Source organism: Xiphias gladius, chromosome 24 (assembly GCF_016859285.1).
Source record: "Xiphias gladius isolate SHS-SW01 ecotype Sanya breed wild chromosome 24, ASM1685928v1, whole genome shotgun sequence".
Lineage (NCBI taxonomy): Eukaryota > Metazoa > Chordata > Actinopteri > Istiophoriformes > Xiphiidae > Xiphias > Xiphias gladius.
Genome location: NC_053423.1, coordinates 14,747,088 through 14,770,910, shown reverse-complemented (window position 1 = coordinate 14,770,910; position 23,823 = coordinate 14,747,088). Strand labels below are relative to the sequence as shown.

General features: G+C 39.7%; 1 protein-coding gene across 1 annotated transcript; it reads right to left on the bottom strand.

The window, feature by feature from the left end:
* Positions 1-330: 330 nt before the first annotated feature.
* LOC120786429 (zinc finger protein 516-like) lies at positions 331-17,281 on the bottom strand. The gene is made up of 5 exons (XM_040121872.1): positions 17,180-17,281; positions 5,081-6,614; positions 2,329-3,648; positions 1,966-2,030; positions 331-718 (listed from the first exon to the last, which is right to left on the bottom strand). Exons 2-5 carry the CDS (start codon positions 6,414-6,416, stop codon positions 668-670), a joined length of 2,772 nt encoding a protein of 923 aa, XP_039977806.1. The 5' UTR covers positions 6,417-6,614; positions 17,180-17,281; the 3' UTR covers positions 331-667.
* Positions 17,282-23,823: the final 6,542 nt, after the last annotated feature.

Here is a 23,823-nt window from a genome sequence, read left to right as displayed (position 1 = left end):
TTGATAGAGGCATGGGCTATGGACCAAGGAAGAACCCAAAAAATTTTGGGGCAGATTTGGATAATTTTCTATGAAATACACTTTTTTTTTCCTGAAGTCTGGTGTATGTTGTCACTGGCCTTGGTGAAGGTATGCCTTCTACTGAGTGCCATTCTAGTTCTAAATGTTTTTAGTGGCATCTTTACTTGTAAGATTTGGTATTTCATATTGTTTTGTGCGGGGCCTTTCTCCAGTTAAAACTAATTTTTAACCTCAAAACAGCAGACATCTTAGTGTCTTTAAGTAATGTCTTATTTATCTTTGTAACTGTGGCTTCTCAGTTTGTTTCCACCTGAGCTGTTGTTCCCATACAGTGTCTTCCTATCATTTATATTTCTAGGCAATAAGCCTAAATCATTCAGCCTCACTTCCACAGAACATTTCTCCATGTGTGTTTCCGTAACTACTATCTACATCCTTAAAAAACAAAAAGCATGCCTAACACTTCAAATAGAACAACCATACACAATGACAAAATAATCAGTCCACCTCATTGCTTTGCATATATTGTGCATTATCCACTGCCCATGTCCTTTAGGAGTTATGGCTGGTTCATTTAAAGAACAGGCCTCTTTGTTCAGCAGTTAGTATCGTGCAAGCTGGAAGCCAACGGGAACACGATGTGTTTTCACGTTCCTTTATGAAGAGACCCTGAGGAGGAAGTGGAGCGGCTGCTCACCTGCAGGAGAAAAGTGTGAGGCATACCAATTAGATCTAACAATGTGTGCGTGTGAGTGTGTAAATATTATACATTCAAATAATCAAGCTATGAATAAATGAGCTAGCAGTGCACTACCATGCTGAAATACGTGAATGTTTAAATCACACAGTGATGATAGTTTGAAATCAGTCTGAAATATTCTAATTTCTTAATATCATTAACATTAAGTGTTAATTTGTAGCATCAAACTATTTATGTAACTGTCTCATTTAGTTATTATCCACTTATCTTTTCAAATAAGTTGTTATTCCTATTAGTTTTATCTGATTAGTAATTCCTACCCCCTAAAGACTGAGAGATTGCCCATCTCCTGTGTTTTAAAAAGTTGCCCATACATTACTTTAAGGGAAAGAGGAGAAAGCAAGAACAGTTGTAGGTAGCATCAGGGTAGGACTGACTGACAGGCGGATGACACACCATATGGAGATGCTGGGCGAGTTTTACCCCGAGGGGGACAACGGTGTTTTTTTTTGTTTTTTGTTTTTTTGTTTTTTTATTATTTGTTTGCCTTATCCCTGTCAGTGCCTCTTACAAAATCAGAGGGAAGAGACAGCCAGGTTGTGGAAGTTGACAGCCAAGCAGACAAACATGAAAATACGCAGACACACGTGTGAAAAATGAAATGACAGACTCTACTCTGACAAAGACACAGTACAGACAGGAGAACGGGGACACACAGTTTGTGAAGACATACTCTACACAATTGTGAGCAACGGGACTTTTAGGTAGTTCTTAATTTCAGAAAGTGAGGCGACCGATCAGGTTTGTAGTTGACTGACTTTACAGTTATATATTTCATTTCGAACTGTAATTAAGGCACGGTTTGTGATACAAAAGAAATAAACACATTGTCCTACCACCAGCCAGTGTGAGAACTAACACTCTGTGACTTTCTCTAAAATATTAATGTATTATTCTGTTTCATCACACCAAGATGTATGTAAATACAGGAGTAAAACAGGCCTATATTTTCAATTGTAAGTTGAGAGACAAAATTTTTCATCTATGGGTAAACTTCACTTATGAAGATGAGTCAAATTATAATTTGCATGTTCAAACAATTGGTTATTATACATTTAATTGATTAGCATAAGGTTTGGGGTTTTTTTTAATTCAAGTTTTAGGTTGAAGGATGAGGGGACCATTTTTACTCACTAATCTTTGCTTTAAATCCAAACCTACATAGTGCTGCAAAGTAAAGATACCTGTTTGGAAGCTTCAGAGGAGGAATGGACTTCATTTCCAAAATCTCCATTTAACGGCAACATTGCTGTAAAAACAAGTGTGACATGAGCATTTAAACAAAAATATCCCATTCTGCAGATTTTATTAATAGTCGAGATACTTGAAAAGTGACTCATCCATTGAAAAACATCACAACATTAACAGTCACACTAACTGGGTGTGTAAAGCCACGTGACTACAATTTGAATCTGTTTCAATGCATTTAAATTTTAATTTCAGCCAACTTTTAATCAGTGTTGGCCTCCACCTTCAACTAAGCATTATTCAATCAGTTCTCTGCCCACACACAGAACAAAAAACACAAAATCAATGTTCCTTCTTACCTTGTGGATCAACCCTGGGGTCGACAAACCCCCAGTGCTGATAGAGAGCAGCCAGATCGTGGGGACTGTAGTTCTTCAGGAGACCCAAAATATCAACGTCCATTGGCATTTCTCCCGTTGACTCATTCTTTCCCTGAGCAAAAAGGAGTGGTTCTAAATATGCTTTGCTTCCATGTAGCCCCCACATGTTCATGGCAGCCCACAGATCAGGACCCTTAAGACCTGAAGAGGAGTCACATGACTGCCTGCGGAGATGGAGTCTATCTGCAGCTGTGTTAGAAGAAGTCCCGCCATGATTCCTGGCCAACATAAAACCCAAACCCTCTTGAGGGAAGTTTCCCTCCACTGCAGCTCTGTGGACTCTGTGTTTCGGGCTGCTGGTAGGCTGGAAACTAGAGACACTCTTGTTATGCACAATACTCCTTGATGAAGTAGCCTGGGCGCTGGAGCCTTTACTTCCCCCCTCCACTGCCCGGTTATGTCCACCAGACTTCTTTTGAGGTAGAAGTCCCACCCTCCCACTAGAGACTGTCCCATCTGAAGAGCGTGAGTCCTTTGTCTGATGCTTGGACTTAGAGACACCTGATTGGGTTTTAGATTGAGACTGGGTTCTTGCCGAGTGCTTGCTGCCGCTGCTGTTACTACTGCTGCTGCTAGGTGTTGAGAAGCCTGGGGGCTGTGTGCGCTGAGTTCTTGGAGCGGGTAAAGCTGGACAGTCCTTGCCCTCGAGGAACGGTGGAGGCCCTGTGCGTCTCCACTGGGGAGCACTTGCCTTTAAACTCTTGAGATTGTTAGTGGAGGGTGCCCACTTGGGCGCCACGGAGCTGCTGACATCCACCCTGTGTGCAACTCGCTGATGGATCCACAGTACTTCTGGGTAGTTGGTTGTGTGAGAGCAGTATGGGCACTGATGTTTCACCAGGCCCTCTGTTTTTATTGGGTAATTAACAGTGCTGTCTCCTTCACTTACAGGTAATGCAGACAAATTGAGAAGACTGTCAGCATCATTATTAGTATGTCCCTGCCCTTTGAACTCTGTACCATTTGACCTGTCTGTTTTAATGTTTGACTCTGCTGACCCTTGGCCAGGCGGACATGTGTAAGGATTCCAGTATGGCTGACTGAGTAACACACTCCTGTTTCTGAGGTAGTCCATGTATCTTGAGGCTTTGGAACCACTCTGGTTTATGTTGTCCAAAATGGTGCTGTGTTTGCTGTGGGGCCCTAGGAAGTCCGGGTGCTGCTTGTGCAGGTGAGACCTGAGTAGTGAGGCGTCGACAGTGTGGAAATCACAGTGCTCACAGAAGTAGGCTTTTTTATCTGTACGTAAGAGCAGAAGAAGCAGTGTAAAGGACAGATGTAAAATTAAAGTGTTGTGTTACTATGTGCATGTAGACCACAAAGAATCATTAGCAGTGATTACATTATCCTAGCAAGAAAATCATTGTCAAACGTTTAAGGCCGTGAGGGGTCTGGAGTTACATTGGTCCAAAGACAGATCATAGCAACCAGCAATTTTCATATTGAATTAGACATCCGCTCAGAGATAATATACATTATATAAATTAATCATTGTTTCATTGCTGATACGGACATTAGCTTAACATCTTAAATGGTAGTAAATTTGACGGATTTTAGTGAACCTTACAGTAATTTATACCTCTTGGTCTGGATTAATTTCATACGTTTATGTAGTATTTCATTGTTATATACTCTACGTTCTTAAATATCATTCTTATAACTAATATTTTTAAAAAGATTATCAACTAAGTAAATTTTACAGAAAACTCTTAGGGATCGTTATCTTAATCATTCCATTATCTTGAGCTGATTAAACACAAATTTTTGAATGGGGTAGTAAAGCAGCCTAGGTCACCTTTCTTACAAACAGCAACTCTGAATCTACTTGAACAAATTAAAATGTTGATGTTGATGTTATATTAATGAAGCGATAGGCTTGGTGTAATGTGTGTTACCTGCCACAAATACAGGATTTGAAAGGCGAAAACTCCACAGTCACAACAAACTCACTGCGTTATCAGTTTGAATAACCCTGATTTCTATCCCACATTTCCATTACTGATTCATTCAAAAATGAAAATGTTTGTTGGAATAGTGGCACCTGCTCTCTCAGTACTGCTGCAAGCGTGCAAAGATCCAACTGAAATTGTGAGCCCTTTAAAACCACCAACAGCAAAACAGTATTACACTTTTTTTTGTGTGTATTCATTAATTAAATCCGACAATATACATAACCAAAAAGGTACATACATTTTGGAATTAAACTTTATAAGTATGTTAAATTCTTCTGAAGCCTCTGTGAGGAAAACCTTCATGGGTGTGCTTTTCGAAATCTTTTTAAATAAGCAAGTGCAATTACAGTTGCTGTAATTCAATTATAAATTCACTAGAGGTCTCCCTTTTCCACAATACAATGGTAAATTCTAACTACTTTTCCAAATGAATGCAGAGTGATCTTAGTGTTGAATTTCCACATTGACGACGTGTTAGGTTTATCTTACTTTATAGTAATATAGGAGACTTTTGATCTGTCCATACTGAATGCAATAGTTCTTACCAGAAAATGTCCAACAAACATGACCTTTGATTTAACAAGGGTGCAATATTCAATATAAAACAACTGTCCTCAGCACAAACTAGGCCTGGTAATTGATTCCCAATATCAAGCAGTTTGAACTACTATTTACTATCTTGTCTAATTAAGTAGTGTGTTATGGTGTATTTTGCTTACCCTCCTGGTCCTGGCTCCTGACACTGTTGGTCTGTTTGGGTGAAAAGTGAACTTCTTTGATCTTCTTAGTCTGCAGCGCTTCATAAAATGCATGACCAAGTCCGTTTAACAAAATACGATCCTTCTGGCAAATTCTCTTGTCGCCACCTTTAGTGTGAGCTATGCTGTTTGATGTGTGATCAAGGCTTGTATCACCCTTCCTCTTCTTAATGTTGGAGCTAGATGTGTCGATTTGCTTCCTCTTCTTCTCCTGCTTCAGGGGGACATACTCACCCTTCTCAATGTCATATGCCACCTCTGCGTCAGCTAGTCTCTCCTCCCATCCCAGGCATTTCTCTGTGGCCTCCACTAGTCGGCCCCTTGTGGCCAACTGCCACGCTTGGTAACTACAAACTGGATCAAGCTCTGGAATTCGCCTGCCCAGGCTCTTTTCCTCAGGTGTATCCCTCGCTCCAACACGTGTGAGATTCAGGCTTTCCAAAAAATTCCTCTTAGCAATGTGCAGCTCAGAGGCCTCGTGGTGTACTTGTGGTGGATTTTGTGTCTGAGTACGGCTGTGGTTCAGTTTATGTAGCTTCTCATGTATTCGCAAGGTCTGGCAGTCATAGAAGAAGTTACCGCAGCCAGCACAGAGCTCATAGAGGCACTCCTCATTTATCAGGGATGCTGGGTCCTGGGGAACTCCATTGATTGTGGCTGGCGGCTCGTTGCTTTTGCCACCCCGCAGCTGGGCCTTGACCCGATGAATGCGCATATGACTTTGGAGGAACCATGCCTGGCGGAAGCGGCGACCACATATCCGGCAACCGTGATCCTGGGAGCTCCGGTGCCTTTTCATGTGGGATTTAAGGAGTAGTACCTGAGGGAAAACCTGGCCACAAATGGTGCAGGAAAAAGACCCAGCATCACCAGCCTCGACACTGTCTTTACCCTTAACTTTTTTCTTGGTCCCTTTCTTCTTCACCTTCCCGTTGACATTATGGGCTTTGTCAGATGTGCCGATGATTTCAGGAGGGTCAGGGGTCTCCACGTTATCTTTCTGCTCCTGATTTCCATCCCCCTCCTTGTCACTGGGGTTATGGCCGAATAGGCCCAGTTTATGGCTTCGGATGTGGGCTTTCAGACTGCCCTTCTGAGCCGTCCTGTGCTCACAGTATGGACACTTGTACGGCTTCTCTCTTGTGTGTCTTCTCATGTGCTGGGACAAAGAGCTGAGAAGAGGAAAGCTGCGGCCACACACCCCACATGTGTGGCCAGAGGTCACATCTTCCTCTGTCTCTACCTTTATATTAGCTGCGTGTTTTTGTGAAACATCCTCCCTCTCTTCTGTCTCCATTACTTTTCCTGGAGCACTGGTATGTCAGAAACCACAGCTGTGTAATAAATCCTCAAACTATGCGAAGTTTATGTTCCAGAAGTTAGTGAGTTCTCAGAATCGACATCAAAAACTTGCAAAACATCACAGCTTTAGCGTCCATCCTGATCTCTGAAGAGATGTTCTTTATCAAGTTGCTTGCTGTTTTGGAGAGAGTACCTGAAAATAGAACAAGAAATTAATATTAGGCTTGTGATATTTCATTTGTAATAAAAATTCACATAACACTATTTTTTCATCAGATCAAGAAAGGCTGGTCAAACATTAATACCAATCCATAATCCATTATAACAGAATAGGGAAGTGTTAATAGTAATATGGGCTGATAATAATGTTTATAATAATATTGTACTTGAATTACAAAATTGTTATTAATTAAACTGTGTATGAAAAGTTCAGCATGCATAAATCATACAACTGTCAAAACAGTATACAATATTCAGAAATTTTGCCAAGCCAATAGCCTATAAAAGCTTTAGCTATGCACAGAGCACCTCTTATTTAGTTTGTAATACTTTGAATACTTTTGATAGTCGGAGTGCTTTCTCCACACCACAGGCCACCATGAGAGAGAAATCAACAAGTAAGGCCAAAACTGAACATGAAAATGGTTATTGAGCCTTTTGTTGGCATGCTGCCTTACAAACTCTGAATGCTACACAGAATACAGGAATTAAGGATTTACAGTATTTAATAAAGTTATTTCAGTTAACCTTGATCCCTTTTGTCTAATAGTACCATCGATTAAAATCGGTTAAAGGCTCCAGAATCAAAGAACAGATGAGTATTCAAAACTGTCAAACAAAAGTGCATTTCTTTATTTCCTCTAGCGTCTAGGTACACAGAACATTCCCAGAGATGCAGGGACTGGTTTTGCTATGAACGCACTAACATCAGACAAACAGCAGAACTTGCTTATATGCAAGGCATTTCCACTCAGTATGTGCAAAAAGTAAAAAAAAACCCTGCACTGGGAGAAAGAGCCCACTGAGGCAATTTGCATCACACAGATTTCAGAATAACCTTTGTCCCTTAGTGGATGAGCGACGCCTGTCTGTACATATTAGAGCGCGGGTCAGTGTCTCAACATGCTTGTGTGTGTGTGTCCTTTGGTTTCCTATGCCTAAATTGAGTGTGTGAGGTGAAGCATGAAGAGATGTATTCATTCCTGGCCAACCAGGATGAGCCCTGAGGGGTAGTCCACTCTAATTCACGATCAATAATCCATTATCAACAAACTTCATTTTAGAAACTCACGTACACACACACACATAGCATTGATTCTGAGGTAAGTGCTGACATAAGATCGTGGGTGAAGGTAACAAGGTACATTCCTACAAATTACTGTTTAAATAATGGGAGAAAAATAATCTTGTCACTACTGGCAATATGTGTGAATCTTTGTCTTTTAAACCTTTCTTTCCTCTCTAACATTTTTATATTTCAGCAAACTCTGCATTTACACAGAAGTAAACTTTCATAAATTGGAGGCATATTATTCCAGCAGCTAGGAAGATAACCCTGTCATAAGAGGCTCTAATATTTCTGAGACATCTGATTAAAACCAGAACAAAAACACCCTGAAAAAAACATAGGCATTTGTTGTACTCTACATAAAGAATAGTAACATGGGGAGACTCTGATGTGGTTAAACATGTTCCCCAGGCAAACATGACTATTTGTTCAACTGTTAAAAGCAAAAGAAAAGGAATCTGTGTTGTATAGCCAGCCAGGCAGTCAAAAGAAAAACTTGCTATTGTGTTGGCCGCACTAGAACTGTCACATTGCCTCATGTCTGGACCTCCATCTCTCATTGGGGGGTCGAGAGAGTTATTGTTAAAGCAAAGAGGCCCTGGCCTGCATGTCACTGTCTTCGTATACAAGTCTGGGCAAAGAGGCAGGACAAAAGACGACTCTTGTTTGTCTTGTCAGTCTCTGAATGGGATGAAAAACTAGGTGCACAAACACTTAAAGGCGAGAAAAAAAAACAGATTGAGTCTGGGATGATTTTCAGGTTGAATTCTAATTCTATCTGTGTCTGCATCCACGGTCGCATCTGTCTGCATGCATGCATGCCTGCCTGCTTGCGGTCATGTGTGCTGATCCGCTCACGCTGGAATGGGTGCTGTATCTGGAATATGGGAGGAGTTTAGGAGGTTTTTCCGGACATAGCAGGTGTTTGGTAGGCAGACGCCATCAGATTAGTGCATGGGCAATGTGGCACACCGTCTCCAAGAGGGGGAGGATGTGCAAGAGAAACTGGAGGGTGGCAATTAAGGGGTTAAGGTTAAGGCGAATGTAATGAGTTAACACAATGGGGATAAAGTCAGAGAGCTGAGGGCAACAGATGGGAATAAACGGGCCATCAGTATGGAGTTAGCCGCCTATACAGTATGAGCTTAGGCCTTTGTCAAAGCAGCCTACATGCTTAGTGTGTGCTATATTTTTGCAACTGCAATATCCTTCTTCTGCTCAATCATACAAGAAATTGCATTTGTGGAGTTATTGTGATAATAAGGGAATGTATGTTAACTTGATATTTGCAAGTTTCACAACAGAAATGAAGCTTAAATAATAATTTTATCCTTCCAGTTTTCTTATTTTTCTATCTGTTCTATCTTTTCCACCTCTCCTTTTCTCATCCCATAAACACTGAAAGCCCTTTGGAGGATCTGTAAAGTAATGCAGATAGCCAAACATGTTGCTCCAGGGGTTTAACTAATTTCTTTTAGAATCCCTCACTCCTTTTTTCTCTCTTTTCTTTGGCAGATGAATAGGCATGTCCAGTCAGCTGTCCTCGCATTGATTCATCCTGACGTCCCAACCAGCTCAGCACAAACTCCCTATGGTCAGGGCACTGATGCTAAGAGCCTGTGTGTGTGCTTGCGTACGTGTGTGCGTGTGCGTGTGTGTGTGCGTGTGTGTGTGTGTGTGTGTGTGCGTGCGCGTGAGTGTGCTTGCATGAAAATATACACTGTCAGTGTGTCATGTGTGTGCACTGCTTGTGTGCCTGGTCGCTGCACCAAACCTGTGGGTGTAATTTCCCGGCAGGGACTGGAAATAGAATTTACCATGTAGTATCAAACAAAGCAAAATCCCTCAAATACCTCACCTCTTTTTGTAACAAAGACACGTAGACTTAGAGCTAATATCTGCAAAATTCTGAAAATGCAGACTAGTAGAATATGTAACAATTTTGAGTAAGTATGTCTTCCCCATGACTGTGTGCATGCATATGTGCTTGTGTGAGTGTATGTGCTGAAGTCATCCAAATATTCTCAACAACCAGCAACAAACCTGTGCCAGCATACCCCTGACTGGAGGTAGCATGTGACTGTCCTTATGCTAGTGTTCAAAGCCATAGTCACTCGCTAAGCCTCACCTCGCATCTACTGTTTTGTATCCAATAATCCTGTCAGTTTCCACCAACTGAAAACACAACTGAAGCATAAAACCAAACTAATACACAGATTGCAGTTCAAATACAAGGAGTTATTGTCTAAGATTGTTTTCTTCATCTTTAAGTCATCCCTCCAGTTCTAAATCTAAAAATGTGTCTGCTGTGGGCACTGTCAATGCATTCATGCAAAAAATCAAATCAATGGTTTAAAAAGAAAAAAGTACTGCGTCAACTATTATATAATTTCAGAAAAATATATGTGATAAAAAAATGACAGTAAAATTACTGGAAGCCATGTGTTCTAGAGAAAATATTTTACAGCATATTGAAGGCAAATTCACCCTACATGTAAAGAGATTATTACTGCTTCCCAATATTCCAGTGAAACATGTTGCTGGTTACAGTTAGTAGGCCATTGGAAATAAATTCACTATATATTTCATGCCAATTATTGTATGTGCATTCCCTTTTTGGACCTTATTATCCTGCAACCCCTGTACGTTGCATTTGAAATGAATGTCCACATATTTTTTGTCAGATGCAGTAGTTACATGGCAAATAAAAATTTTGAACCTTCTGCTTGTTCAAACCTGTCAAAACCCTGCTAAGCATGTAAATATTGCATTTTAAAGAACAGGATGAAGCACACTAAATGGTGTTAAACTTCTCTCAAAAATACTTTGAAATCAAATCTGTGAAATCTTGTTTAGACAGGCAGAGGGCTTCTCAGAATTTGCTTTTCAGTGTAAAATGTCTTCTATCCAATGCCTGAAAAACTCATGTAAAGCTTGTTACACTAAAATTAACCTTTGAAGCACCAATAAGTTTTGCATAAAGCACAAGCTTAGTTTTCCATTGCTATTTGAAATAAAAGTCAAAGACCAGACAGTAAACCATACTTAACACCTGTACAGAATTACGCACGACCAAAGCAGAGAAGTAAATTCACCTCACTTGTTCCAAAACACCTTAGTGTATGCAGAAAAAAAATTCTGTACTGATTCACTGCTGAGGCAGTGGAAACGGACTTCTTCCAGATTTAGTGGAGTCAAAACACACTCCCAGGTGCTTGTTTGAGGTGGCATGTTTAATGGCTATCCAACTCAAGTTAGCACTGGTCAACATCACATGTCACATTGTGAACACTGAAGTCCGATGCACCTTGCACTGAGCAAAATAAGCTTCCATTCCACAAAACTGAGCATCACTCAATCAGTGAATAATATATTGAGGCCTTATCGCCCAAACGAAATCCTGTGACCACAGAACAACCTCAATACAGCCTGGTACCAAAGCATAATTTGAGTATGACTCAAAGATAGTATTCAATGCCGGCAGGGTTCCTCGAGTGACTTAACTGCATGTAAAACAGTGAAGCCGTACACTACTGTGGGCGAACAGCCTAATGTACCTAAGAGATTAGACAGCCATGAGCTCAACAGTCACAAGCACGGACAAACTTGTGCACACTGGAGCCCATCCCCCTCCTTCTCCAACTCTCCACTCGGTTACACAACATATACAGGGATTACTCTTCATAGCATGAGATGAGCTGCTCAATGAGTGGCCTTTTATCATGCATGCCCCTTAGTGCAAGCGCACAACCAGGGAAGGTACACTGACAAAGAGAAGACAAGACAGATCTTAGCAGAGATTTTGCCTGATGTGGAAATGTGAACAGTTACTCTGTGAAACACACAGGATGCCTCATGCAAGCCCAAACGCAGACATCAGAAACTGACAAGTAGCAATTCTACTGAAAGCAGGAAGGCAAAGATGAATAGATTAGATTTCTAGAAATATTTTCAAATAATTTTGCCTTCTGTTATTGAGGTTAATTTATCTGCTGTGGTAGGTCTAAGGATCCACTATGGACCCACTCTCTTTTCAGTGTGGATTGGCTAGTGTGGGAGACACTGCAGTATAATCTGCTGGCATTAACTTGCTCTCTAAAAAAAGCACTCTCGACAGGGATTAGATTATCATGGCAAGGTCAGCTCAGACTCGCTCTGACTGTCTCCCTTTATGTCTCTCTATCACTCTGCTTTCTGTCTTTCACTTGATCAGTCTTTCTGCCATCACGTGTTCTCTCTACTACCTTTGACAGGTGAACATCAAACACTGTCTTTGATTTGGAAAGATCACACTGCCAATGCAATTAAAAGAAAATATACCACATTAACAAAGATTAAATATACAGCATGTTGTAGTAAATTGTAAGCAATATTCTTGTTACTCTAGCCACAGAAAAGTATTTCTATCACAGAGGAGTATTTCTGCCATAGACCAGAAATACTTTTTTAAACTTCATTTTTTTTTAAATGGGAAACTGACTTTGTATACATAGAATACATGCAGTGTTTGTTCAATTAGAGAAGGAATCAATCTCACTAGATTAAATGATGAATTATCTGGTCCATAAAATGTAAGAAAACAGTGAGCTCAAAGTAATGTCAATAACCATGTTGCTAGTTTTGTCCAACTACCACTCCACAATCTAAAGATACTCAGTTTACTGTAAGACAAACAAAAAACAGTAAAATCTCACAGTTGAGAAGCTGAAACAGAGAATGTTTTGCTTGGAAAATTACTTGGATGGTTAACGCATTATAAAAATAGTTTCTAATTATTTTTCTGATCAACAATTCAATTAATCGACCGCTCTAAATCATGGTTTTGGTCTGAGCTGGAAAATGAAACTCGGGGTGCTCTTACAATACCTGATTCATCCTCAATGAAACAATTTTAGGATTAAACATCCAATGTCACTTTCAAGTTTGAGTCAAACTTAACAGAACATGACAGAAATAACAGAGTAGAAGTTTCTAAACTTTAGGAAATTTGACTCCCCTTTCACCTTGATTACTTTACTTTAATCTAATGGGATAAAGCTACTTCAATTCAATAGTAGATTTAACTGACTGGGGTCTCAAACGTTATCTTAAATTTTGGGGTCAAAAGCAATTTAGTATAATATCCCCCCAGAGTGTTTAAGATAGAGACTGGAGTGTTTACATTTCTCATTTAGATAACAATTTCGTGTTGATTTTAGCCAAATGCCAAACTTGATATTTGATGTTTTAAAATAAAAAATACCATTTCAAAAAAACCTATAGCAAAACCTCATTACTATAACAGTACTTCTAAGAAGTTTTGAAATTGACCTTGCCTAAGGGTTTGTTTTTGTGATATGTAATGTAGATCTTTATCAGTGTATAAGATCTAAATTCTCAAGTTACATGGTAGATGTTGATTTGTAATACCGAACAACACGTGTATAATTTCCCATTTCCTGCTATGATTAAGGTAAGGATTGAAGAAGCGTAAGGCGATACCTGCTTAGCGATTTTACCCTGGAGCAAAAGAATGACAGCTGGCAGCAGGGTCTGGATTAGGTTTCCTTAGGGGTATTGCATCTTTTACACCACCGCTTCTTGGGAGTAGAATGGGCCGATGGTAACCTGACTCCCTCAGACCCATCCAATCTCGTCTCCCTCTGCCTCAATGAGGCCAAACAGAAGGGATCTGTGAACGCCTTACTCATCCCTCCCATCTTCCATCTGGACATTTTGCCAGTGTTTGCACTCCAGTTCCTCCACTGGAAACTTATAGGGCAAGTTCTCTTTTTTTTTGTTTTTTTTGTTTGCCCCCCCATTCAAATACACAAACTGGGATTTTTTTTTTCCAGTTCATCCAATACTCACTCGCACTAATAATTTGTTTTGGTGTTCTAAATGTTACCAAAGAAAAGCTGCTTCCTGGACAGAGAGGAATGCCGCACATCATTACATCAGTACTTTAATTTAATTAGACTACACTACCCTTCATAAAAACAATTACTATTTGCAAAGGCAAGGACATCGAAGTAGTTACTACAGTAAAGGCCATCCTCCCCCATTTTCCAAACCTATTTGATATTTTGCCAGAATATATGAGTGCACCTTCACATGACTCAAACAGGACTCCAAATAATGATTACTTTCATTACTATTAACTTGCCAATTTCCTGATTAATCATTTGGTTTACAAAATGCCAGATAACAGTGAACAATGCAAATCACAATTTCCCAAAGCCCAAGTTGACAAATATAAACATCTCAACATTTTTACCTTTTTTTTTGGTTTTAAAAAAATTAAATGAGTAATTGATTATCTACATTGTATTTTTCCGTCGATACGCTAATTGACAGATTGACTAATTGTTTCAGCTCCAATTAAATCACCGTTCTTTCCAGGACATGGCACAGTATCTGGGTAATTTTTTTAATTTTTTTCTTTTTTTTCTCAAGAGATATATTTCAGGAGTCCTTCAATCCCAATCTGTTTACATGTAGTCACTTTAAATAAATTTAATATTTTGGGCCTTCAACAACACACCCCATACAGAGAGAGATAACATGGGCGAGACAGCTAGCATATGTTAACATGAGACTGAATCCAGTATGTAGTCCATCTGTATGCTCTTCTGTTAGGTAATAACATCAAATGAGAGGATGCACACTAGGCAAAATGTGCACATGTATGCGCGCACACTATTTCAAAAGCAGCTACCCATATTTTGCAGACTTGTGGCACTGCAAAAATAGTTCAGCTATTTTTACATTTAAGTGTAATTCTCACTACTTACTGATATATACAAGATAGTCGACTTGCTCAGATTTTTTTTGTTGTTGTTTTATTCAACTGCACAGGGACATGGAGCCATCTAAAACATATCTGTGAGGTTGTTGTGCTAGGTTTTAGTTAAGATATACTGTCAGTAAAAACGAGGTATTTAACAATAATTACATACAAGTCAAAGGGAATTTTAAAGATTTTTTTTTTTGAGAGGGGGCGGGGGGTATTGGCAGCAAGTGATTACAAGTATTTGATAAGATAGCAAATAACATGTGGCAAAAAATGTTGTTACCCTCTCAACTGAGGATTAAACTCACCTGTACTAACAGTGTGTATACAAGATATGTTGGAAGTCATAAACAGCAGCATTGCAGCTCATGATTTTCTCTCTAAGTCTGTACCCGAGCACGTGCTCTGTTTTTACTATATAACAATGCATTCACAGGAATTACAGCATAATGGTTTTGACCTGTTTTGATCAAATATTCCTCTTCGGGGTTTTCTCCCTAGAAAATCAGAGTTCATCACAGAAATCTAAAGATTCAAAAGTTTAATTTCGTTGTTTGTATGTGATGGGGTCATTCATTTCCGTAACAGATTGTAACTATTATTGTGAGATTAAAGTGTTCTTTTGAAATGAGGTTAAGAAAAACCAATTAGCATATTTTTTAAAATATTGATTCTGTTAATTTTCCTCGATTTTATCATGCACAAGAAATGCGTTTGTAGTTCTACATCTTGATAAACAAAAAATTCCTCACTTCTTATTGACTGTTTGCCTCCATTTTTCCTTTTTTTTTTTTTTTTTATACACTCATAACACATTCACAACACATTCACTCTTGTAACAGTCCCATTTTGGCTGTGGCACTGCCCATTTGATTTTTGTTCCAGATGTGTAGCATTATTTTTGTTTTCATTTGGTTCAGATTAAAAAAAAACAAAAAACAAAATGCTTCAGCCCATTGTCACACAAGGGAGCTGCCCAAAGTAGAGATGGCCTTACCCCTCACATCTTCCTGTCTGCTCTGTCTGTACCCCTCCCCCCCTTCCAGCAACAAGCCCCTGTCCAGACCCCAGTCTCCTGACCTAATCTAGATGATTAAATCATTTTTCTTTGGCACAAATTTTGTCCCCCCGCTAATGTTGTCTGGTAGTCATCGCACAGCCTCCCCTATTGATCGTCATGCTGAGGAGATTACCCCAATAGCTGGGATTACCTCCCCACGTGTTGGTTGACCACATACTGGGGTGGAAGGAGGGGGGGGGCTGGGGATGGTGCATGTTGTGCATGATGTGCAAGTGTATGGAAGGAGGGAGGGGTGGAGGAGTAAGAAATACAAAATGTGGGCCTATGTTTGTTTTTTGTCCGAGAATGCTAGAACATAAAAGAGCTTAAACCAATTTCATGTCTAATTGTCTGTGGGATGTCATTAGAGGTTTGCAGCCTACATAACAATCTTTTATCCTTAACAGTGATGATCAGTCATAAGACAACAGCTTTTTATCAGCAGGGCAGACAAACAACATGCTGAAGACCTACTGTGTGTGACACATACTGTATTTGTCCTCTTGTGCTCATTAACTCTATACAGCCTGAGTTTAAAGCCCTGTGGCATCACCTTGCAATGCTGTTCACTAAACATAAAACAATAAGTCAATCACTCAATTGATATAAACTTAACTGCCAACAATTTTGATAATTGGGTAATGATTTCAGTGGGTTATCAGGCTCAAACGCTGGACATTCTTTCATTGCGGCTTATCAAAAGCGAGGATTTGCATTTCTTCTCTAAGGTATATAATTATAAATTAAATGTCTTTTGATTCATACTGTTGGTCAGACAAAACAAGAAATTTGAAGATGCCACCTTGGGCTGTGGGACATTGTGGCAGACAGTTTTCACTATTTTCTGACATTTTATAGCCTAAATGATGATTTCATAATGAAAAGGATTACTGGTTGCAGCCCATCTGTTTACTAATCACTAGTTTTCAGCCACATGCCCGGACAACAATAAACTACAACAATCTGCTGGCGAGCACTGCCCCATTAACATGTTTCACTACAGCTCAGTTGGACGTCTCTGGTTTGGTGGCTGCTGGCTGTGAGGTGTTTTAGTTTACTGTTTCTAACAAGTGCCAAAGGTTGAATCAGCTAGAAATCGAGATGTTATACCCACAGAGGGAGGCAGGCAGGCAGGCAGGCAGGCAGAGAAGGACTGAAGGCCATTCAGACGGTGCAGAGAAAAGGAATTCCGTTAATCCGCCGCTGATCCGGTACAATGGCAGCCTTGTTGTCTGTCCCGTTTGCACTCACTTACCACAAGTTTGCGTGCGTTGACAATTCACTGAGAGCCGGTTCACAGCCGTGTCAAACGGCACTAAAGATTCAATTATAATGATATTATTATTATAATTGTAATAGCCTAATGATGATGGTGATAATGTGGGGTCAGTCGCTGGTAGCAGCCTGCTCCGAAACGAGATTCAGAGGACACACGACTTGGCCGAGTGTTTTACTATAACTGACACCCATATTACTGGCTCACCAACGGGATGTTGCAGCTAACTTTCGCCCACACAAACTCCCAAAACAGAGCACCCCCCACTTGTACAAAATGCCTGAGCCACAACAGCATCCTACCCCTGTTAGGACTTATTATCTTTTGTTGGTTAACCGTCGTTTAGCTTCACTCCTCCTTACCTTAGAGGGGTTAGGCGCCAGGTCGCTCCTGAAGGAATCCCATCAGCGATAAAACAATGGCGGTTCAACACACGAACACATCGGCGCGCCGTGCTTCAGCCGTGGGTTCGTCCGTCTCTTCTCCGTAGCGTTACAACTTCACTGTCTTTCAATCACAGCGGTGCACCTGAACCGCAGTCCCGTCCTCCTCCTCCTCCTCCTCCTCCTCCGCAGGCGGCAGCAGCAACAGCAGCAGCAGCAGCAGCAGCAGCCGGCGTTGTTGGGGACATGAGTGACGCGAGAGATAACGTTAATAACAAGCCAGCGCGAGTGATCCCTGCGCTCGCGCGGCTCTGCCCCATTCACTGCTACTGAGCTGAGAGGTGACAGGCGCGCGCGTGCGCGCGCGCTCCGAACGTTTGGCTTTGATTAACGTCAGTTTAGTCTTGATAGTGTAGGATCCTAAACACAGGGACGGATGGTGAGAGGATGGGCCCCTGGGCATAGATAAATAAGAGCCCCCTCGCCCCTCCCCTGTAGGACCCCGAGACTGAAAGAGGCGCAAGAAGGCTACAAAGGACGTGGTTGTTTTCTTGTTGTTTTTTGTTTTTGTTTTTTTGTCTCTTTGTCGTTTTTCTGTTGGTCTTTGAAGTAATAATAGCCTAATAATAACGATAGTGAACTTTAGTTATATAGTACTTTAATTAACAAAGTTACAAAGTGCTTTACAGAAGAAAAAGAAAATACAACAGATAAAACAAATAAAATAAAATAAAAACAAAACAAACAAACACAGATCATAAAACAGAGGGATAAAATAAAGTTAAACATTTTAAAATGTAAAAGAGGATGATAAAACCCAGCAAAATATTAAATATTCATAAATGCTTCCCTATCAAAGAATGTTTTAAGAAGGAATGGTCATTTTGCATCTTAGACATTTTCCATTCAGTAATTCATACTTCCCTAAATGTAAAGGTGCATGTGCTCTAACAGTGGCCTGCAGTCGGTGGTCTTCACTGGACGGACACAAAACCAGAAATACAAGAAACAAGGGTTCGATCAAACATTTTCTGTTATTAAGGCAATAGAATGTATTTTGTTTCATTAAAAAAATGTTCTTTAATTGAAATATGCTCCAAAACATATCTTAATGTGTATAGGTGCTGTCAAAGGCTTCTGTGATCCAGACTCCTTGAACAGCCTGGCAGCAGTGCAAGAGATGTTCCCTAATAAAGTTAACCAATCAGAGAAGGCCACAGTCAGGGGTGGGAGCTGAACAGCTGTCAGTCAATACGTGAGCGAGCCTCTGGTCTCTCACTGCTCTGGCACCCAGGCCTCAAGCTAATATTAACTGCTTCAAGACGTCACTGCGGCTGACTCGCAGCCTAGCAAACTCCTGATTCCTTGAGCTATCTGAGACAGTGAACGAGATAAAGGATGTACGTGGAGGACTGGTTTTAGACCTAAACGCAACAGCTGCGTTAGGGCCATTAGACTATGTTTGTAAGATGTAATATGGCTTTATTCGCGGTTAATAAATAATTTAATAATGCTTTTATGGGCACCTGGCTCTCGTTTCCAAACTGCACACGAAGGCAGGATTTATTGCAGAGCTGTTTACTGCAGAGTGGTTACAACTAGTTTCTTTTAGGTGTAACTGGCAACTGAGGGGATTTTCCCTTTTAAAACACAAAGTTGGCTCTTGACGTTCAGGCTCATTGATTTCAGATAAACGTTTGAATACATTTTTGCACAGAAGGACTTGACACTAAAAGCACATTAGGAAGGGATCTAATGGCCAGTATGAACAAGAGAAATGATTACAACAAGGAAAAGCCATTTCTATGTTCATTTGGGCAACTGACTATTGTTTTAATACAGACTTTAAAAAGTGTGAACCTATCCTTTAACTGTTTATTGAAAGGTGTTGACTTACCTGAAGGGTCAGTTGGGCTGCTGTTGAGCTGTATTGCATTAATACCGACCAATGTTCTGGCCTCACTGATGTCAGTCAAAGTATAATCTCAGTATAATGCAATACAAATCAACAGCACCACAAAGTAAAGCCACAAAAAAATGACCACACAGTTGAATCAATACCTCCTTCGTGAATGTAGTATTTATTGCATGGCTGTTGCATTAGTCTGCATGAGTTTTTTTTTACCTGATGACAAAGCAGCAAATGAGTGAAGAATTGGCAGTGTATTACTGCAGTTTTATTTGTGGCTGAACAATAGAAACAGACTGATGGGATGATTTCATCTTTTTGAGCTGCTACTAATTACATTGTCAGTTCAAGTCTTCTTTTTACTTCCCACTCAATAAATCGACACCCCCCACTTACGTCTTTTTTCAGGGGATAAGGCTACATGTTGATTCTTAAAGGTGCAGTAATCATGGCATGAACACAAATTTAGTTTTCAATTGGATTTTCATTTGGTATGGTTTAGACAGTTGAAGATCTGTCGCCGTCATCAGGATTAGGATGATCTGTTTTCATCCTTCAAGGTCCTACAACAAGATTGATAACAGAAATAAAGTGGCAACAGCAACATAACCACCATCTCCAAACAACGTACAGATCAGGCAAACAAGGTCTGTGTCTACTGCTAGTCTGTTGCAAAGCAGGGAGCTGTTTTTTGTTTTTTTTAGATGTGTGTTTTACATGTGTTGATATGATTTAATTTTACAAAGGAAGGCTCTGTGTTTGTTCTTTTCGTGTGCATGATATATTCCTTCCCTGAACAACTTTTTCCCTCCATCCCAGAGCCAATGGTCAGACATTTGCCAGCAGAGGGCTCACTTGAAGAGAAAGCGAGTGCTGACAGAGAGCGCGCTGTAGGCCTCCTCCTCCCTTTGACACAGTGAAGTGTCGTATTCTCCTTCTTACAAAGGGTGGCGGCAAAGCCACGTTGCCACAGTCCCTCCACCGTTCTCATAGACCTCCCCATTCCCTGTGGCACAACTCAGCTGGCATGCTCAGAAATGCACACACTGGTGGGGATGGTGGACGGCATGGATCCCGGTATTTAATGCATTTATAAAAATGGAACCCAAAAGATACACCTGAACCACTGATTTGTTTTTCAAAAGTAAATCCAAAATTGGGTTGAAATAAACACATTTCATTAAATTACCTCCATTTTCTTTATCGGACATTTTTGTGCACTTTTAGTTGATTGGTGCATTAGCAAGAGTGTTTTGTTCTCATGTAAAGTTATTGTTTTACATGTGAATTACTGCCTTTATCACAAATATGATGTAAAAATGCTTTAACCTTCCGAATGTCTCAAAGGGTAAAAAAGGGCCCGTTTTATAGCTCAAGTGAAAACCCTGTTACAGTCAATTTTGTCAGCACAAAATGTGACTTCTTGGACATCCTGACCATTGGCAAAAGTAAGTCACCGCCTTTTTTTTTCTTGCTTTTATTAAAAAAAAAAAAAAAAAAAAAAACTGCCTCCGGGTCTCTTTTGACCCAGTGTTTATAAAATATTTTGCAGATGAATTTATCAGAAAGGGTGGATCATTTTATAATGACAAGCGGAGAATATGGAATAAAGACATCTGGAGGGTAAAAGACTCAGGAACTGGGCTGATAAAATAACTGGAATGGTATTGATAAGGATTTCAATTAAGAAATTAGTTTGACATTATGGAAAATATTCACCCTCTTACTTTATGCAGATTTAATAAACAAGATATAAGATTTTAATAATTAGTTAGTTTTTTTTTAACTTCGGGTGCTGAATAAGTGGGTCACCAAATTAGTAAGAGACCTGAGGAAGATCCTTGTCTTATCAAAACATCTGTCTGTTTATAAATAAAATGATGTAGTTGAAAGCTTTAGCAGGTGTGCAGGATCCTTTTTTATTGTAGCAAAGTTAAAATAAAGAATTGGCACTGGGGAAAACATGCAGGTGTGCCTTAACATGTTGTTTCTGTAGCAATGAAAACATGAGCACTCAGGGAGCTGCGTGTTTTGCCCGGCTAGTTTCTGAAGATGGCTCACTTTAGACAGAGCAGCATTAATCAACTTCCCCACTCTTCCGCCTACTGCAAGCTAATCTCATTTAGTCATTCACTGATGTTCTTTCCACTATCAACGCTTTATAATGAAGAGTCATCTCTGCTGCTCAATCTAATATTGAAGCAACACTCCAGATATAAATAGAAAAAAAAAATGGCCTCTGCTACACTTTTATTTTCTGTCACTTTTTCACCTGTATGTAAGGCCCGAGGACCTATGACACCAACATCAATACGCTGTTCGCTGTTATCTGCAGCTTAAGGGCAAAGACCTAGAGAGATTTATTAAGACTTTAATTGACTGTTTACTCTGGAGAAGGAATAGTAGGCTTAAAGTAAACTTTAGGTTACTGTACAGTATGTGCTCCATTCAATTCTGGGATAATGAAAGAATACTGTGCAAACATTCATTAATATTAACAGCCGATCCCGGACTGGATAACAATTAATCTGTGTTTAAGAAACCTTATAAACAGGGTTGGTTTATTAAGGGCAAGGAAATTGTGCCAAAAGCGACAGCAGAAGTAAAAATCTAAACAAAAATAAAGTCGACATCTCTTACTTATTCATTTATCATGTGCCTCTTTTTCGAAGTTACAAAGTGCTTTACAACCAGCTAAAATCAAACAACAATACTCAACAGAAAAAATAACTATTCAACCCCATAAAACAGCAAGTTACAGTTACAGAAAGGAACAAGGAAGGAAGGAAGGTCAAAGTACAAAACAATGTTTGGCAGCACACAGACACATTCTGCACAACATACATACTCTAATTCCAGGGCTTTGTACAAGATTTCAGGGGAGTCGGATTCAAGACCACTGTGATGCACCCGTTTAAATGCATGCGGTTGCTATAGCGTCAATTAAAAGTAAGAATTTGATAAAATGCCGCATGATTGTTTCGAGAAGATGTGTGCAAATGTAGTTTCAATTGCATGATGCATTCCAGAGTTCTGACAGTTGACGTCTGCCAGTTTGAGGAAAAGTGTGTGAACTTTCAAAAACAAGGGAATAACATTTTGTCAGACTATGTCACCAAATTTGGATGAAACTGAATAAAATGTGGAGGAGGAGTAATTTTAAAAAAATAAATAAATAAATCAAGCAGTCCAAGAAAAAAAAAAAATCTGCTCCTTAGGGTTCAGGTGTCAAGACTGCCAATGGAAAGTGGATTTCTATCCTCACTGAAAAACTTAACTAAAACACTCTTTACTTGGCCATTGGTCCAATTTCCCAGCAGTTTTTTCTGTTTAGAGTGTTTATTCCCCTTTCTGGGGTTGAGTTGTTCATTTTTTGTTTTTTTTTTCACTATATTATTCCATCTTAATCATTGTTTTTCAGTGCTTCAGTAGAGGTGGTGCAGGTGATTCCCACTCTCAGTATGCAGAGTGAAAATTATGACGGGGTGGAGCATGAATTCAGGGTGGGTGACTTCCACACGGTGGTTGTTGTTGGACGCGCTCAGGATATTTCTGTGTTGTGCAGCAGAGCTGGTGGCTACAAGAACAACTACTGAAATACTGAAGATTTTAGCTCCTTCATTATATGTTCAGGTAAGATTTTTCTACATATAGCTGAGAATATATGTATATGAATTTGGCGCAGAGTTAAAATTGAATCAACGGTCCAATCAGAGCTTAAATATACACACATTCAGTATATTTATTTTAAAGTTCAGGTGTGGTTGTGTATTAAACTGTTACTCAAACACAAGGTTAGAAATAAACGGTAGCTTGGACTATTGAAGCTGTGAAGGAGAGAAACACCACTGAACTACTGTATTTGGGACATTTTGCTTCAAGATTCATTGGTCTTTTTTTTTTTTTTCAAGTGTTGTGTGCATAGTTTTGATGGTGAAATGTACTGGCATTAATACAGTATGGAGGAATTCTTCATCACTGTTTAAATAAAAACATTTGAAATGGAGTTCCTAAACATTAAGCTTTTCTAGTCATTTTGCTGGCACCTTTCTCACAAAAATCGTAGAAGAAAGGAAATAAATGGGGGGGAAAAAAAGGTCATGCAAAAATGTATGATTTTAGTATGTGAGGAATTAACAAAATGACGTCTGTGCCTTTCTGTCTGTCTTTATCCTCAAGGTCAAACTATATTGATGTTCATTCGATGCTAATGATGTAAACTCCAAATATGGTTTATTTCACATTCCTTCTCTAAATGGTTGGTAATGAACTTCCACAGATTAGAGATTATGTGGATGTATATTATAATATATACATATTGCATGGTTTTAAAAAAAGTGACTCTGGAGGACTCTTTACAGGCTTTTCCACTTCAAAGGGGGAAATTAGTCACTTCGTATGTTTACTCATATTTCCCCCCGGAGAAGTTTGTTTCTTTGAGATCCAAATTGGATTATTTAACTCAGTGGGTAACTGTTTAGTGTAATTTGTTGATCTGACAAGGCTAATCTACTTATTCACTCAAACTGCAGTAGCTATTATGTAATAATAACTTCCTCTTTCCTTGCAGGGATAGATGATTGTCAGCTTATAAACCGACAACCAGAACTTAATTTTTAAATCATTATTGTCACAAAGAGGACAAGTGGGGAACGTCTCAAATAATAACTGGACAACCTTAACCATCAAACAGATTGCCTTCAGGGTAGTCAAA

Excerpts from the sequence above, each read along its gene's own strand:
- LOC120786429 (XM_040121872.1), bottom strand. The coding sequence starts at position 6,416 with ATGGAGACAGAAGAGAGGGAGGATGTTTCACAAAAACACGCAGCTAAT. Across the intron at positions 3,649-5,080 it reads CAGGAGCCAGGACCAGGAGG|ATAAAAAAGCCTACTTCTGT; the intron begins GTAAGCAAAATA and ends TCTTACGTACAG. Across the intron at positions 719-1,965 it reads CCTCTGAAGCTTCCAAACAG|GTGAGCAGCCGCTCCACTTC; the intron begins GTATCTTTACTT and ends TTTCTCCTGCAG.